The sequence below is a fragment of the Hemiscyllium ocellatum genome, chromosome 5 (assembly GCF_020745735.1).
Source record: "Hemiscyllium ocellatum isolate sHemOce1 chromosome 5, sHemOce1.pat.X.cur, whole genome shotgun sequence".
Classification (NCBI taxonomy): Eukaryota; Metazoa; Chordata; class Chondrichthyes; order Orectolobiformes; family Hemiscylliidae; genus Hemiscyllium; species Hemiscyllium ocellatum.
In genome coordinates this window covers 54,551,810-54,566,965 of record NC_083405.1, presented here as the reverse complement: position 1 = coordinate 54,566,965, position 15,156 = coordinate 54,551,810, and the positions used below count along the sequence as shown (strand labels likewise).

Genomic DNA, 15,156 nt, shown 5'->3' with positions numbered 1-15,156 from the left:
TCTATGATTCTAAGAGGAATGGATGGACTTCAGAACACAAGCCAAGTTCAGTGATTAAGGTATAGTATTAGAGGTTGCAACATTTGAAAACAACCAGTATTATAAACACTGACATTAGCTTTTTGATTATTCAGTCATGATTGGCAATGTAGTTAGGGTACCAACTGAAAGTAGTTACTGAGTAATGCAAGCAACAACTTCTGATTGGTCAAGGTTTCTAATATAATGTGTTGTGTGCAGTATTACAGAGAGAAACACAATACCTAGGTGATAAGTGAATCAACCAAAGACAATGTCTTTTAGGTGTTTGAAACAAAAATTAAGGATTTAGCAAGAAAAAAGAATCTTGCAGCATATAACACAGCTCCTGACTCCCCAAAGCCTATCCACCAGCTGCAAGGCACAAGTCAGGAGTGTGATGGAATAAGTCCCATTTGCTTGGATGGATGCAGGTCTAACAACACTCAAGAAACTTGACACCATTCAGGACAAAGCAGTTTGTTTGACCAGCACCACATTCATAAATATTCATTCCCTATCACTGCATCAGTACCATCTACAAGGTGCCCTGTAGAAAGTCACCAATCTCCTTCGGCAGCATCTTCCAAACCTGTGACCATTACCATCTAGAAGGATAAATGCAGCAGTTACATGGGAACACAACCAACTGCAGGTTCCCCTGCAAGCACTCACCATATTTACATATATTGCCATTTGTTCAGTGTCTTTGGGAAGGGAGGTCACCAAGGGCTTTAGCCTGAAACATTGATTCTCCTGCTCCTCGGATGCTGCCCGATCTGCTGTGCTTTTCCAGTGCCACACTCTCAACCACCTTCTCAAAGGCAACTGGGGATGGGCAATATCTGCAATGCCCACATCCCATGAAAGAATTTAAAAATCTGAAGTTTCTGTCAAAGATGAACCCCAGGATGTTTTGGTGGGAGATCAATGTATGACACTATAATGTAATAATGTAGTAATGTCATTGAATGTCAAGTGGTAATGGTCTCTGTTTGATCCTAAGCTTTACTTCACAAAATGTGAAATGTATGTTACTTGAAAAGTGTAAGCCAAAGATTAAGTGTGTTCAGGCCTTTTTACACGTGAGCACAGATTGCTTCATTAGCTGAAGAGTTCTGATGGAACCAGACTCTGTGCAATCATCAGTGAACTTTACAAATAATATTTTGCATCAGTCTTTACTGTGGAAAAGGACATGGAAGACATAGAATGTAGTGAAATAGAAGGTGACATCTTGAAAAATGTCCATATTACAGAAGAGGAAATGTTGGATGTCTTGAAACACATAAAAGTGGATAAATCCTCAGGACCTGATCAGGTGTATCCTAAAACTCTGTGGGAAGCTAGGGAAGTGACTGCTGGGCCCCTTGCTAAGATACTTGTATCATCTATAGTCGCAGGTGAGGTGCCGTAGGACTGGAGGTTCGTTAATGTAATACTACTGTTTAAGAAAGGTGGTAAGGACAAGCCAGAGAACTATAGACCAGTGAGCCTGACGGCGGTGGTGGGCAAGTTGTTGGAGGTAATCCTAAGGGACAGGATGTACATGCATTTAGAAAGGCAAGGACTGATTATTGATAGTCAACATGGCTTTGTGTGTGGGAAATCATGTCTCACAAACTTGAATGAGTTTTTTGAAGAAGTAGCAAAGAGGATTGATGAGGGCAGAGCAGTGGACGTGATCTATATAGACTTCAGTAAGGTGTTCGACAAAGTTCCCCATGGGAAACTGCTTAGCAAGGTTAGATCTCATGGAATACAGGGAGAACTAGCCATTTGGATACAGAACTGGCTCAAAGGTAGAAGACAGAGGGTAGTGGTAGAGGGTTCTTTTTCAGAGAGGAGGCCTATGACCAGTGGAGTGCCACAAGGATCGGTGCTGGGTCCTCTACTTTTTGTCATTTATGCAAATGATTTGGATGTGAGCATATGAGGTATAGTTAGTAAGTTTGCAGATGATACCAAAATTAGAGGAGTAATGGACAGCGAAGAAGGTTACCTCAGATTACAATGGGATCTTTATCAGATGGACCAATGGGCTGAGGAGTGGCAGATGGAGTTTAATTTAGATAAATGTGAGATACTGCATTTTAGGAATGCAGGACTTATACACTTAATGGTAAGGTTCTAGGGAGTGTTGCTGAACAAAGAGACCTTGGAATACAGGTTCAAAGCTCCTTGAAAGTGGAATCGCAGGTAGATAGGATAGTGAAAAAGGCGTTTGGTATGCTTTCCTTTATTGGTCAGAGTATCAAGTACAGGAGTTGGGAGGTCATGTTGCGGCTATACAGGACATTGGTTAGGCCACTGTTGGAATATTGCGTGCAATTCTAGTCTCCTTCCTATTGGTAGGATATTGTGAAACCCGAAAGGGTTCAGAAAAGATTTACAAGGATGTTGCCAGGGTTGGAGGATTTGAGCTATAGGGAGGGTTGAATAGCCTGTGGCTGTTTTCCCTGGATCGTCGGAGGCTGAGGGGTGACCTTTGTTGAGGTCTATAAAATTATGAGGGGCATAGATAGGATAAATAGACAGAGTCTCTTCCCTAGGGTGGTGGAGTCCAGAACTAGAGGGCATAGTTTTAAGCTGAGAGGGGAAGGATATAAAAGAGACCTAAGGGCAGCTTTTTCACACAGATAGTGGTGCATGTATGTAATGAGCTGCCATAGGAAGTGGTGGAGGCTGGTATAATTGAAACATTTAGAAGGCATTGGATGGGTATATGAATAGGAAGGATTTGGAGGGATATAGGCCGGGTGCTGGACGGTGGGACTAGATTAAGTTGGGATATCTGGTTGGCCTGGACGGGTTGGACCAAAGGGTCTGTTTCTATGCTGTATATCTATATGACTCTATTTGCTGCTTCCAACATTATAACAAGGAATTTTGAGATACTTTTGCACCAATGTCCAGTGGTTGAGATGATTTGTCTCCAACAATGAAAACCATCTTCTACAATTCTAGTTATGAATCCAACGAGCAGAGAGTTTTCCCTGTCATCCCCACTGACTTCAGTTTTCCTAGGACTCTTTGATGGTCAACTAGAGCTTAATTATAAAATGCAGCATTTATCCATGTTGTAAGAAATGCATTTTCTTCCATCCATTAGTGCTCTATGACCTGGCAGTTTGTTGAGGCAATAACATTTGTGCCGAATGTGTTTCAACGCTGGTTATATCGCTCCTTGCCAGAATCAAGGGTGGAATTTTTGAGAGATCTTTAATAGGTTACTCAAAGCAGTTCAAGAGTTAGTTTTAGTCAGAGAGCAGATGGAGCCAGAGAAGCCATAATCTGAAAGTGTTGCTGATAGCTGGCTGCACACAACTGGGGCAATCTATGGTTGATGTAATATTGAAATGGAGTTTAACAGCAGAAAAGATCTTTGAGGGGGACATCTGACAGAGGGGGAGATAGGAGCAGACTGGATGGATGGATTGGACTGTTGAGGGAATGGGGAATATCAAAGGGGCTTCTCCCATTCTCCTGCCCACAACCCTTTAATTAATGAAACCTCCCAGCTTCCACTCCCCATGCAAACCTCTGGTTCTCTCCAGAGTGTCAATGCCAGACTCATTACTCTCCCCCCTGCCATGAACATGATGAGGATGTGGGGACACCACTATGTATGCGGCGAGTACTCATGTAACTTGGCCAAAGTTGTCTCATATGCTGCAGGAAAGGATGCCCTGAGGCATTATATACTGGCGAGACCAAGCAGATGCTATGACAACGGGTGAAGGGACACTGTGCAATAATTGTCAGACAGGGATGTTCCCCCAACCTGCCCTTCTCCCCCCAGTCAGGATACACTTCAGTGGTAAGGGACATTCGGCCTTAGATCTTCAGGTGACCGTCCTTCAAGCTGGACTTTGGGAAATGCAACAATGCTGAGTGGCCAAGGAGAGGCTGATAGCCAAGTTCAATACCGATGAGGATGGCCTCAACCGGACCCGGGGTTCATGTCACACTACAGGTGGCCCCACTGCACTATACTCTCTCACACACAAGCACACATACACACACACACACCCTTGCATACTCTCACACTCACACAGACCTTCTCTCATATGCACAGTCTCTCAGACACACACACTGGCATCCCTCGTACTCACATCCACATTCACACAAAGGCTTACTCTGTCACACTCACACACACACACTCTACCAAGCATGCACACACACAAATACACACATGCATGCACATACACACACTCTCTCTCTCTCTCTCTCTCTCTGTCTTCCTTCCATGCACGCACAAACACATATTGGTTTATGGGGTGAATTTGCAATTGTGGAATTGTACTTGCAGATATATTCTATTTTGCTCAAAAAGCACACAATCTTCAGGCAGTCAATCCATGTGACATTTTATAAATCCCTACTTTGGAAATAGAACCAGTCTGACTCAAGATTGGGATACAGAGACAGACTCTTAAACTCACACCTTTAATGCATTGTCTGAGCTGAGACGTCACCTTTTTTTATAAAATCTTAAGTTATCTCAGGAATGTGATTTGAAAGAAATTCTGGGATTTACATATTAATGAATCTAAACCTGCAACCCATTCTAAAAGATGAAAAGCTTAACAACAATCTTGATTTGTTCAATATATCGTATCAGTTGCATGACACTGTGATCTTGTGCTCTAAATTCTGTGTCTTATGATCCTGCCCCACTAGCTACCTGATAAAGGAGCAGTGCTCCAAAAGTTAGTACTTCCAAATAAACCTGTTGGACTAAAACCTGATGTTATGCGATTTTTAACTATGGTAGTGATGGCATAGTAGTAATGATACAAGACGACTAATCGAGAATGCCAGGCTAATGCTCTCTGGCCAGGTGCTGAAAACCCTCCAAGGCAAATGGTGAAAGTTGAATTCAATAAAAATGTAATAAAAAATTGCCTAATGATAACTATGTAACCATTATTACAAAATCCCATTGGGTTCATTTTTGCCTTTTAGGGAAGTAAATCTGACTTCCTTACCTAGTCTGGTTTACATCTGACTCCAGATCCACAACAATGTCATTGACTCTTAATTATCCTCTGGACAATTAGGGATGGGCGATAAATGCTGGCCAAGTCAGAGACACCCACATCCCACAAAGAAATAAAAAAGTATGTCACTACAGGAAAAAAACATTTATTATAATGTAGATTTTAAATATGTATATTGCTGATATAATTTTCTGGAACTAAAATTAACAAAAATTCAAAGGGCATATTTAAAATCTCTATCCATTGAAAATATGTAAACAGATCATTATTAGATTTAGTTATATTTTAGCTTTATCTATGAGGTTTAAGTTCTGCCTTTTTAATTGTGGAAAATGTCAAATAATGACCTGAAGAACTAGTGATTGTTAGTAATTTGCTCGAATGCTCACTACACGAACTGTAACTGAAATTCTCCATTACAAGAATGATTCTCAATCATTTAACACATGACTGAGAACCTTTATATATACCGGCAATTTTCCCCTTCTTGTAAAGCAGCTAATCCATCTTAAAAGGTCTAACAAGTTCTGATGCTGTTATCTAAAACCAAATAATTCACACATGCACGAATACACTGGAATTAATGGAATTAATTCCTTAAGAGATACACAAAAATTCAATTTATCAAACATCCATCACAAGATACAATTACTTCTGCATGATGCATCATTCGGCTATCTTCAAAAATACATGTTTTACTGATAGCTTTTTATGAAACAAAAGGCAATAAAAAACACAAGCAGTTTATTAGAAAAACTTCCATTTTTAAACATGAACATTAAAGGAAAGCATTATGTGAACCAGCATTATGGTTCAATATTAGTTCAGAGGCTTGGAAATGGTCTTTGGCCATTTGGGACAGTAAGGGTCAGGACTTCATTATCTCTACCTTGTGTGATGTGGGCCATAGTCAATCCTGCAGTTCTTGTTCAAACAGTTTGGGGATTCCTGATAAGCTGGTAAGAGCCAGCTGTACAGATATCAGTCAGGGGTCTGGTCAGTCATCAGTTACCTTGTGTGAAGTCATCTTTTATTGTCTAAATGATTTGATTATGATAAGGCCACATTGCTGTTTAATTCCAACTGCAAGTGCATTTATCTCACTCTGCTTTTTCTATACAGTTTATATTTTTGAATAAAAGTTAACATTACAAAGATTTGGAAGTCTTGCCAACATTCAATGCTCCCTCATAGCAACATTTCATGCTTGTATGGGAGGAGAGGTAAGGACAGCCATCATTCAGACAAGGTTAGAAAATTATGATATAACTCTTCTTTGAACAGTTAACTCTATATTTCTCTCCACACATGCTGCCAGACCAGCAGATCGTGTTTTTATTTCAGATTTCTAGTATCTCCAATATTTTGCTTTAATTAGAATGTTGCGTGATGCTAAAAATGGCTAGCCTCTCTACCTTAATTTTTGTAGTTGCAACTGAAATGACATTCATGTTCATAGCTAATGATGAAAAGTGAAAATATATTTACAAATATGACAATGTATTTGTAATAAAATTTCAATTTTGCCAACTCTATGCCCCTCATGGATCATCTTTTTTTCTCTCAAACTATGACAAGGTGCAGTTCTGGTGTCTGAACTTGGCATGGAGTTTGTCCTATAACGGAGCCTGCTGACCTTGGTGAATTGGCAGGTGACCCTAGACATGTTCATCTCACTGGCCCTTATCATTGACGCTGAGCACCGATATCAATAGCAATAGAGTATACGTCTGTGCATATTTCCAGCTGACTCTGAGACTGCTGATCCTGGCTCTCCACAGCAGCCATCAACATGTCCATGGAGGCAGCTAGATGCTCACATGCCTGTGGGTTGGTGCAGTCCTGCAACATATTGGTCAGTTTGCTCAGTACCTTTGATTGCCTGCTACTCCTGTGCATTTCGATAAAGTTGTGAATATCCAATACCATGACATCCTCTCACCTGCCTGGTGAAGGTGCCTGGTCTCTGGTAGTCCTTTATGTGCCAGTAACCTGGACTACTGTTTGCAGTTGTTGTCTCCTTACCTGTGAAAAGATATACTTGCCATAGAGTGAGTGCACTCAAGATTCACTCAATGATTCCTGGGATGGCATGCTTGTCATATGAGGAGACTTTGCGTTTACTGGGCTCGTATTCACAGGAATTTAGAAGGATGAGAGAGAACTCATTGAAATCTACAAAACTCTAACAGAGTTGAATTAATTGGATGCAGGGATGATGCTTCCCTTATCCTGGGGAACACCACATCTCGGATACTGTGAAGTTTTGCTCTCCTTATTCAAAGAAGGATATAAATGTGATTTTGGGAATTCAGAGAATGGTTAATAGATTGATAGCTAATATAAGCAGATCATGTACGAGCAATTATTAGACAGGCTGGGTTTGTTTTCAGTGGAGTGAGTACACAGAGAATTAGTTTGATTGAAGGCGTTTATAAACTTGTCAAGGTGGATGTGACAAGAATATTTACTCTTGTAGGTGGATCCAGAAGTAGGGGATAATATTTGAAAAGTAGAGGTTGCCTTTTAGAACAGAAGTGAGGTGATTTTTTTCCCCTCCAAGGATTGTGCAATTTCATTGAATAATTTTAACAGAGATATACATAGATTCTTGTTAAGCAAGAGGATCAAAAATAATTGGGGATGGATGCAAATGTGGAATTTGAAACACAAACAGATCAGCCATGATCCTTCTGAATGGCAGAAGGACTGAACGATCTATTTAATTCATATATTCATATTGCCTACTCTTGACAAACCCTTTGGGAGAGAAGAACATTTGGTGCTGATACTCATGAGACCAGTTGGTGGTGGGGAGAAGTATCAGAACGATAATTTTGTCTCTTTACCAGTTTGACTCAGTGCAATGTCAGAAGTGAGTGTTTTGTCGTGACAGCAAGCTCAGTAGCTTTAGTTTCAGTTGTGATGTAACTGTTTGCAACTCTGTTTTGAGACACCCACAAAAGGGCTGCAAGCTAGTTTTTCCAATGGGTCCCACTGATGTTAGTAACCCTGGTAAATCACGTCACATAAAGTTCATTGAGTATCCCCACACAGTTTCCCACCCTCACCAAACTTCACACCATCCTATCCCCCACCCACCCCCCCACCACCCCCCTCTCCCCACCACAAACACCACCTCCATGCCCATAGTAACCAAACTATAGCAGGGCCAGAAATAGGGACTAGTATTTGTTATGGCTGACTGAAGTCCAGAATAGTACAAGGCATTTGAATTGTTACCAAGATATTCACATTCAATGCTTTTCCCCCTCACTTTGTTTCTTTATACTCTTCAAATGACAAAGTGATCAGTTGATGTTTACCTGCTTGGTGACATCCTTCCTCCACGGTGCCACATCCTGTCCATCGCACCATCCATTTCGGCCGTACAACCATGTGCCATGCTCATTTGGGATCACACCATTCAAAACCTTGTTAGCACAACCTAAAGGTGTACCTAGGTGAAATAAATTTCATATTTTATATTTGATATTATGTTCAGTGTGTACATAAAGCATCTAAAGGTCTCATGTTTGCTTTTTGCAATAGTAGCTAAGATATTCACCACAATTGAGGGACCCAGCAAGTCCACTTACATCAAATTCTGGAAGTTGTATGCTGGGGGATGCTCCAAAGGAGCTCACTCTTCCTATTCCTAACATGGCATATGCCTTTCATTGAAACTATTAACTACTTGCCCTTAACTGAATATTGTGGCTACAAGTTTAAAGAAGAGAGGTTATGCAATCTGCAACAGGTGTCTTAGATCTGAACTGACAAGGTATTTCTACCAATTACAGGCCTCAAGACAGGAATATAACGGAGCAGTCACCACTCAGTTAGGTGGTTGCAAATTCAAAGCTATCTATAAACTTTCTCTGGAGAACGCTCAAAACTGCCAACAACAGATCTATTCACTCATTTTGTGACCCTAATATAGACTCTATATTCACCCTCTTCATCAGCTATGTACCATGATTGAATATATGATCTACAGGAATACACTGCAGTGCTTTAGCAGCACCTACATTCCCTGAAACCCCCACAATTGGGAATGACAGGTGGTCAAAACTCATGACAATGTCAAGAATAAGGATAACCAGTGCTGGGGAAAAATGCATTCTTATGAGAATCTCAAATAAGACCTTATAAAACATAGTTGTGTGAGCCATTATCATTATTAGCATTTTATATTTTAAAAAGAAGATAGCTCATAGCAAAACATGGAAACTATGCAGTCAATTTTTTTTAAGTACTGCTTTCTCTTTGGATATCTACAACACAATTTGTTCTTTCAAAACAGATAATTGTTGCTATGTGTACACCCCTGCTTCTCCTTGAATTTTCACCTACTATTTCCTAGGCAATTAACTATAAGAGGCATGCGCTTGCAAAACAGCATCCAACATTAAAACCAGGCACATCCTATAAAAAATCGTGAAAGTGCTTATCAACATTGTTTACCATTTAAAAGAGGCTGCCACCTGCATAATAATGTATTACAAAGATTTTTTGCAAGAATGAATCCATTACTTTTAATGAGGTTGAGTTCTAAATAGTTGCTCAGAGTTCACTAAATTTATTAGAAAAAAGAAATTACTAATAAAATTTTAAAGCTGTGTGATTTTAACAGTCTGTTTTTTACAATAATGCAATGGATCATAAGTTATTCCCGTCTCTAGAGAATTTTATCGTCTTCCCTCATTGGACAGAAGAGAACAGCTCTGTCATATATCTGTGAAATAAGACTTCCCTTTATTTAAGATGTCTTTCTTCTTCTTAACTGAGAGTTTCTGTTCTCTAGTGAAGTCAAAACATCTTACAATACATGCTATGATTCCCCAACTGTAGGCTCAGCCTGATATCAACTCTTGGCAATCGCTCAATAGGGCAGAATATTCCCCTCCCTGATGCAGGCAAGGGAAGTAGTCAGAGGAGAGATAATTGGGTGAAAGGGTCCATTGGCAATCTCCTCAACCCACCATCGATTAAAGCCCTTGCATACTTAATTAAGGGCCTTAACTCATCAGCTCCCCAATTTAGATTTTCACAGAAGACACAGAATCATACAGGGCATAGAACATAGAAGGTTACAGCGCAGTACAGGCCCTTCGGCCCTCAATTTTGCACCGACTTGTGAAAATAATCTGATGCCCATCTAGCCTATACCGTTCCATCATTATCCATTTATATGTCCAATGCCCAATTAAATGCCTTTATGTTGGCGAGTCTACTACTGTTGCAGGCAGGCCGTTCCACGCCCCTACTCTGAGTGAAGAAACTACCCTTAATATCTACCTAAACCTATCACCCCTCAATTTAAAGCTATGTCCCCTCATGTTAGCCTTAACCATCCAAGGAAAAAGGCTCTCACTGTTCACCCCATCTAACTTTCTGATTATCTTATATGTCTCGATTAAGTCACCTCTCAACCTTAATCTCTCCAATGAAAACAGCCTCAGTTGCCTCAGCCTTTCCTCATAAGAACTTCCTTCCATACATGGCAACATCCTAGTAAAACTCCTCTGAAACCTCTCCAAAGCTTCCACATCCTTCCCATAATGTGGTGACCAGAACTGTACACAATACTCCAGGTACAGCCTTACCAATGTCTTGTACAGCTGAAGCATGACCTCATGCCTCCAAAACGCAATCCCCCTACCAATAAATGCCAACATACTATACGCCTTCTTAACAACCTGGATGGCAACTTTCAGGGATTTGTGGACCAGGACACCAAGATCTCTCTGTTCATCTACACTTCCAAAAATTTTACCATTAGCCCAGTACTCTGCAATCCTGTTACTTCTTCTGAAGTGAACTACCTCACACTTTTTCACATTAAACTCCACTTGCCACTTCTCAGCCCAGCTCTGCATCAGATCCATGTCCCTCTGTAACACACAACATCCTTCGGCATTATCCACAACTCTTAGCCTTCCTTAGTGTCATCCACAAATTGCCCACATCCAGATCATTTATAAAAATGACAAACTGCAGTGGCCCCAAAATAGATCCTTGCGGCATACCACTGGCAACTAAACTTCAGGATGAACATTTCCCATCAACCACCACCTTTTGTCTTCTTTCAGGTAGCCAATTTCTGATCCAAACCACTAAAGCACCTTCAATCCCGAAACTCCATATTTTGTGCAACAACCTACAATGTGGAACCTTATCACACACCTTACTGAAATCCATATACACCATATGAACCGCTTTACCTTCATCCACCCGTCTTGTCACCTTCTCGAAGAACTCAGTAAGGTTAGTGAGGCACAACCTTCACAAAACTGTGTTGATTATTCCTAATCCCTAATTATTCCTTTCCAGATGATTACAAATCCTATCTGTTATAACCTTTACCAACACTTTACTCACAACCGAAGTAAGGCCCACTGGCCTATAATTACCAGGGTTGTTCCGACTCCCCTTCTTAAACAAGGGAACAACATTTGCTATCCTCCAGTCTTCTGGCACTACTCCTATCAACAATGATGTCATAAAGATCAAAGCCAAAGCCTCTACAATCTCCTCCTTGGCTTTCCAGAGAATCCAAGGATAAATCCCATCTGGCCCAGGGGTCTTATTTATTTCCAGATCTTCCAAAATTGCTGAAACCTCCTCTTTGTCAACCACAATCCCATCTAATCTTGTAGACTGTATCTCCGTATTCTCACAAACATTGCTCTTTTCGAACGTAAATACTGATGAAAAGTACATATTAAGCTCTTCCCCTGTGAGCTCAGATTCCACATACAACTTTCCATTACCGTCCTTGATTGGCCCTAATCTTACTCTCGTCATTCTCTTATTCCTGATATACCTATAGAAGGGCTTAGGATTTTCCTTGATCCTATCCGCCAACAACTTTTCATGTCTCCACCTGGCTCTTCTCAGCCCTCTCTTTAAATCTTTTCTGACCAACCTATAACTCTCAAGCCCCCTAACTGAGCCTTCATTCCTCATCCTCACATAAGCCTTCTTCATCCTCTTGATAAGAGCTTCAATTTCTTTAGTAAACCATTGCTCCCTCTCTCAGCAACTACCTCCCTGCCTGATAGGTATATACTTATCAAGGACTCACAGTAGCTATTCCTTGAATAAGCTCCACATTTCAAGTGTGTCCGTCCCCTGCAGTTTCTTTCCCCATCCTATGCATTCTAAATCTTGCCTAATTGCATCATAATTGCCTTTCCCCAGTTGTATCTCTTTCCCTGCAGTATATACCTACCCCTGCCCATTGCTATTGCAAATATAACCAAATTATGGTCACTATTGTCAAAGTGCTCACCTACCTCCAAATCTAACACCTGGCCAGGTTCATTCCCCTGTATCAAATCCAATATGGCATCTTCCCTTGTTGGCCTGTCTACATACTATGTCAGAAAATCCTCTTGCACACATTGAACAAAACCTGACTCATCTCACCTACTTGAACTACAGTATTCCCAGTCAATGTTGGGAAAGTTAAAGTCTCCCATAACAACTACCCTGTTACTCTTGCTTCTATCGAGAATCATCTTTGCTATGCTTTCCTCTACATCCCTGGAACAATTCGGAGCCCTATAGGAAACTCCCAACAGGGTGACCTCTCCTTTCTTGTTTTTAACCGTAGCCCAAACTACCCTACACACTGGCCCCACCTTACCATCTTCTCTGTTCTTGCTGAAAAATCTAAATCCTGGAATCTGCAACAACCATTCCTGTCCCCTCTCTAGCCATGTCTCTGAAAAGGCCACAATATCAAAATCCCAGGTACCAACCCATGCTGTATGTTCACCCATCTTATTCCGGATGTTCCTGGCACTGAAGTACACACATTTTAAACCAACATCCTGATTGTCGGTGCCCTCTCACAACCTTGTAAACCTATCCCTGACCTCACTGCCCTCAACCTTCTGTACACTGGTGCTACAATTTAAGTTCCCATCCTGCCACTGCCCTAGTTTAAATCCCCCCTAAAGGGCATTAGCAAATTCCCCCCCAGGATATTGGTACCCCTTTGGTTCAGGTGAAGACCATCCTGTTTGTAGAGGTCCCACCTTCCCCAGAAAGAGTTTCAATTATCCAAGAATCCAAAACCCTCCCTCCTACACCAACCCTGCAGCCATGTGTTCAGCTCCACTCTCTCCCTGTTCCTCATTTCACTACCACGTGGCACGGGCAACAAACCTGAGATAACAACTCTGTTTGTTCTAGCTCTAAGCTTCCATCCTAACGCGCTGAATTTCTGTCTTAGATCCCCATCTTTCTTCCTACCTATTTCATTGGTGCCTATGTGGACCACGACTTGGGGCTGCTTCCCCTCCCTCCCTCTCAAAGATCCTGAAAACACGATCAGAGACATCACGAACCCTGGCACCTGGGAGGCAACACACCAATAGTGAGTCTCTCTCGTTCCCACAAAACCTCCTATCTGTCCCCCTAACTATGGAGTCCCCAATGACTAAAGCTCTGCTCCTTTTCCCCCTTCCCCTCTGAACAATAGGGACAGACTCTCTGCCAGAGACCTGTGCCCCCTTACCTACCCCTGGTAAGTCAACCCCCGCCCCAAACAGTATCCAAAGTGGTATACTTGTTGTTGAGGGGAACCACCACAGGAGATCCCTGCACTGCCTGCCACTTCCCTTTCCTACCCCTGACGGTCTCCCTTTTACATTCTTTACATGGCTGTGAAGTAACTACCTCCCTGTAACTCCTCTCAATATCCCCCTCCACCTCTCGAATGATCCAAAGTTCATCCAGCTCCAGTTCCCTAACACGGTTATCAAGAAGCTGGTGTTGGGTGCATAAATGCAGTCAGCAAGGCCACTAGAGGTATCCCTTACCTCCCACATACTGCAGGAGGAACATTCAACTGCCCTAACCTCCATTCCCACTATTCTAAATTCCCAAATAGACCGCTGAAAAAATGAAACACAAAAGAAAACACTTATCACGTTACCAGCTTATGCACAGAACTTTTTGTTTGGTTAGAGGAGGAGGATGGGTGGGAGACACTACCTGAGTAGTGTTTCGAGTAAAGCAACCGCCCAAATACATAACCTCATGACCTCTCCGACCGCCTCCTGTTCGACGCTCCCGCACCTCCTGCTGCTAGATCAATAAGGGCAGAAGTCCTTCAGCCCATGTCTGCACCAAAAAAACTCACTACTCTATTCAAGTCTATTCTAGTCCTACTTTCCAGCACTTGACCCATAGCCTTGAATGTTATGACATTTCAAGTGCTCATCACATACTTTTTAAAGGTTATAGGATTTCCTACCTCATCTAGCCTCCCAGGCAATGTTTGGAGGACATTGTTGAAGTAGCCTCGGTGAGCTGCTGCTCTGCATCTTACAGATGGTACACACTGCAGCCACTGTGCATTGGGTGGGGAGAAAGTGAACGTTGAAAGTATTAGGTAAAATAGCAATGAAATGGCTCGCCTTGTCTTGGATGGGGTTGAGCTTCCTCAGTATTGTTGAAGCTACGCTCCAGGCAAGTGCAGACCATTTCATCACACTCCTGACTTGTGCTTTACAAATGGTAGCCAAGCTTGAAGGTGAGTTACTCGCTGCAAAATTCCCATCCTCTGACCTGCTCTTGTAGCCGTGGCGTATATACGGCTGGTCCAGTTCAGTTTCTGGGCAATGGTAAACCCAGTGTACTGATAGCAGGGGAGGGGCAGTTTCAGTGGTCCCAATGCCATTGAATGTAAGAGCCAATAGTTGGATTCTTCCTCGATGGAGATGTTCATTGCGTCACACTCGAGTAGTTTGCTAGGATGTTGTCTTGGTTTTGCTGCACTTGTGCACAGACTACCTCAATATCTGGGTATTGAGTCTGGATGGGGTACTCTTCAGAGGATCGGTATGGACTTGTTGGGCTGAAGGGCCTGTTTCCATACTGGTGGGAATCTGGAGAGTTGTCAATGATGCTGAATATTGCACAATCAGCAGTGGACATTTGCAATTTTGACCATATGATTGAGGGGAGGTTATCGTTGAAGATGGTTACGCCTAGGACACGAAACTGAGGAAATCCTGCAGGGAGGTCCTGGAATGAGAAGATGGCCTGATGGAAACCAAGCTAAGTGTCATTGAGCAGTGTCCATGATAGCACTGTTGACATCCCCTTTCCATCATTT

General features: G+C 42.0%; 1 protein-coding gene across 1 annotated transcript in view; it reads right to left on the bottom strand.

Annotated features, from left to right (window-relative positions):
* si:dkey-256h2.1 (uncharacterized protein LOC337520 homolog) overlaps positions 1–15,156 on the bottom strand; it is a 246,445-nt gene that overhangs the window by 14,888 nt on the left and 216,401 nt on the right. The window contains exon 11 of the mRNA XM_060824762.1: positions 8,348–8,481. Within this exon, the coding sequence (XP_060680745.1) occupies positions 8,348–8,481 (134 nt within the window). The remainder of the gene's footprint in view (positions 1–8,347; positions 8,482–15,156) is intronic.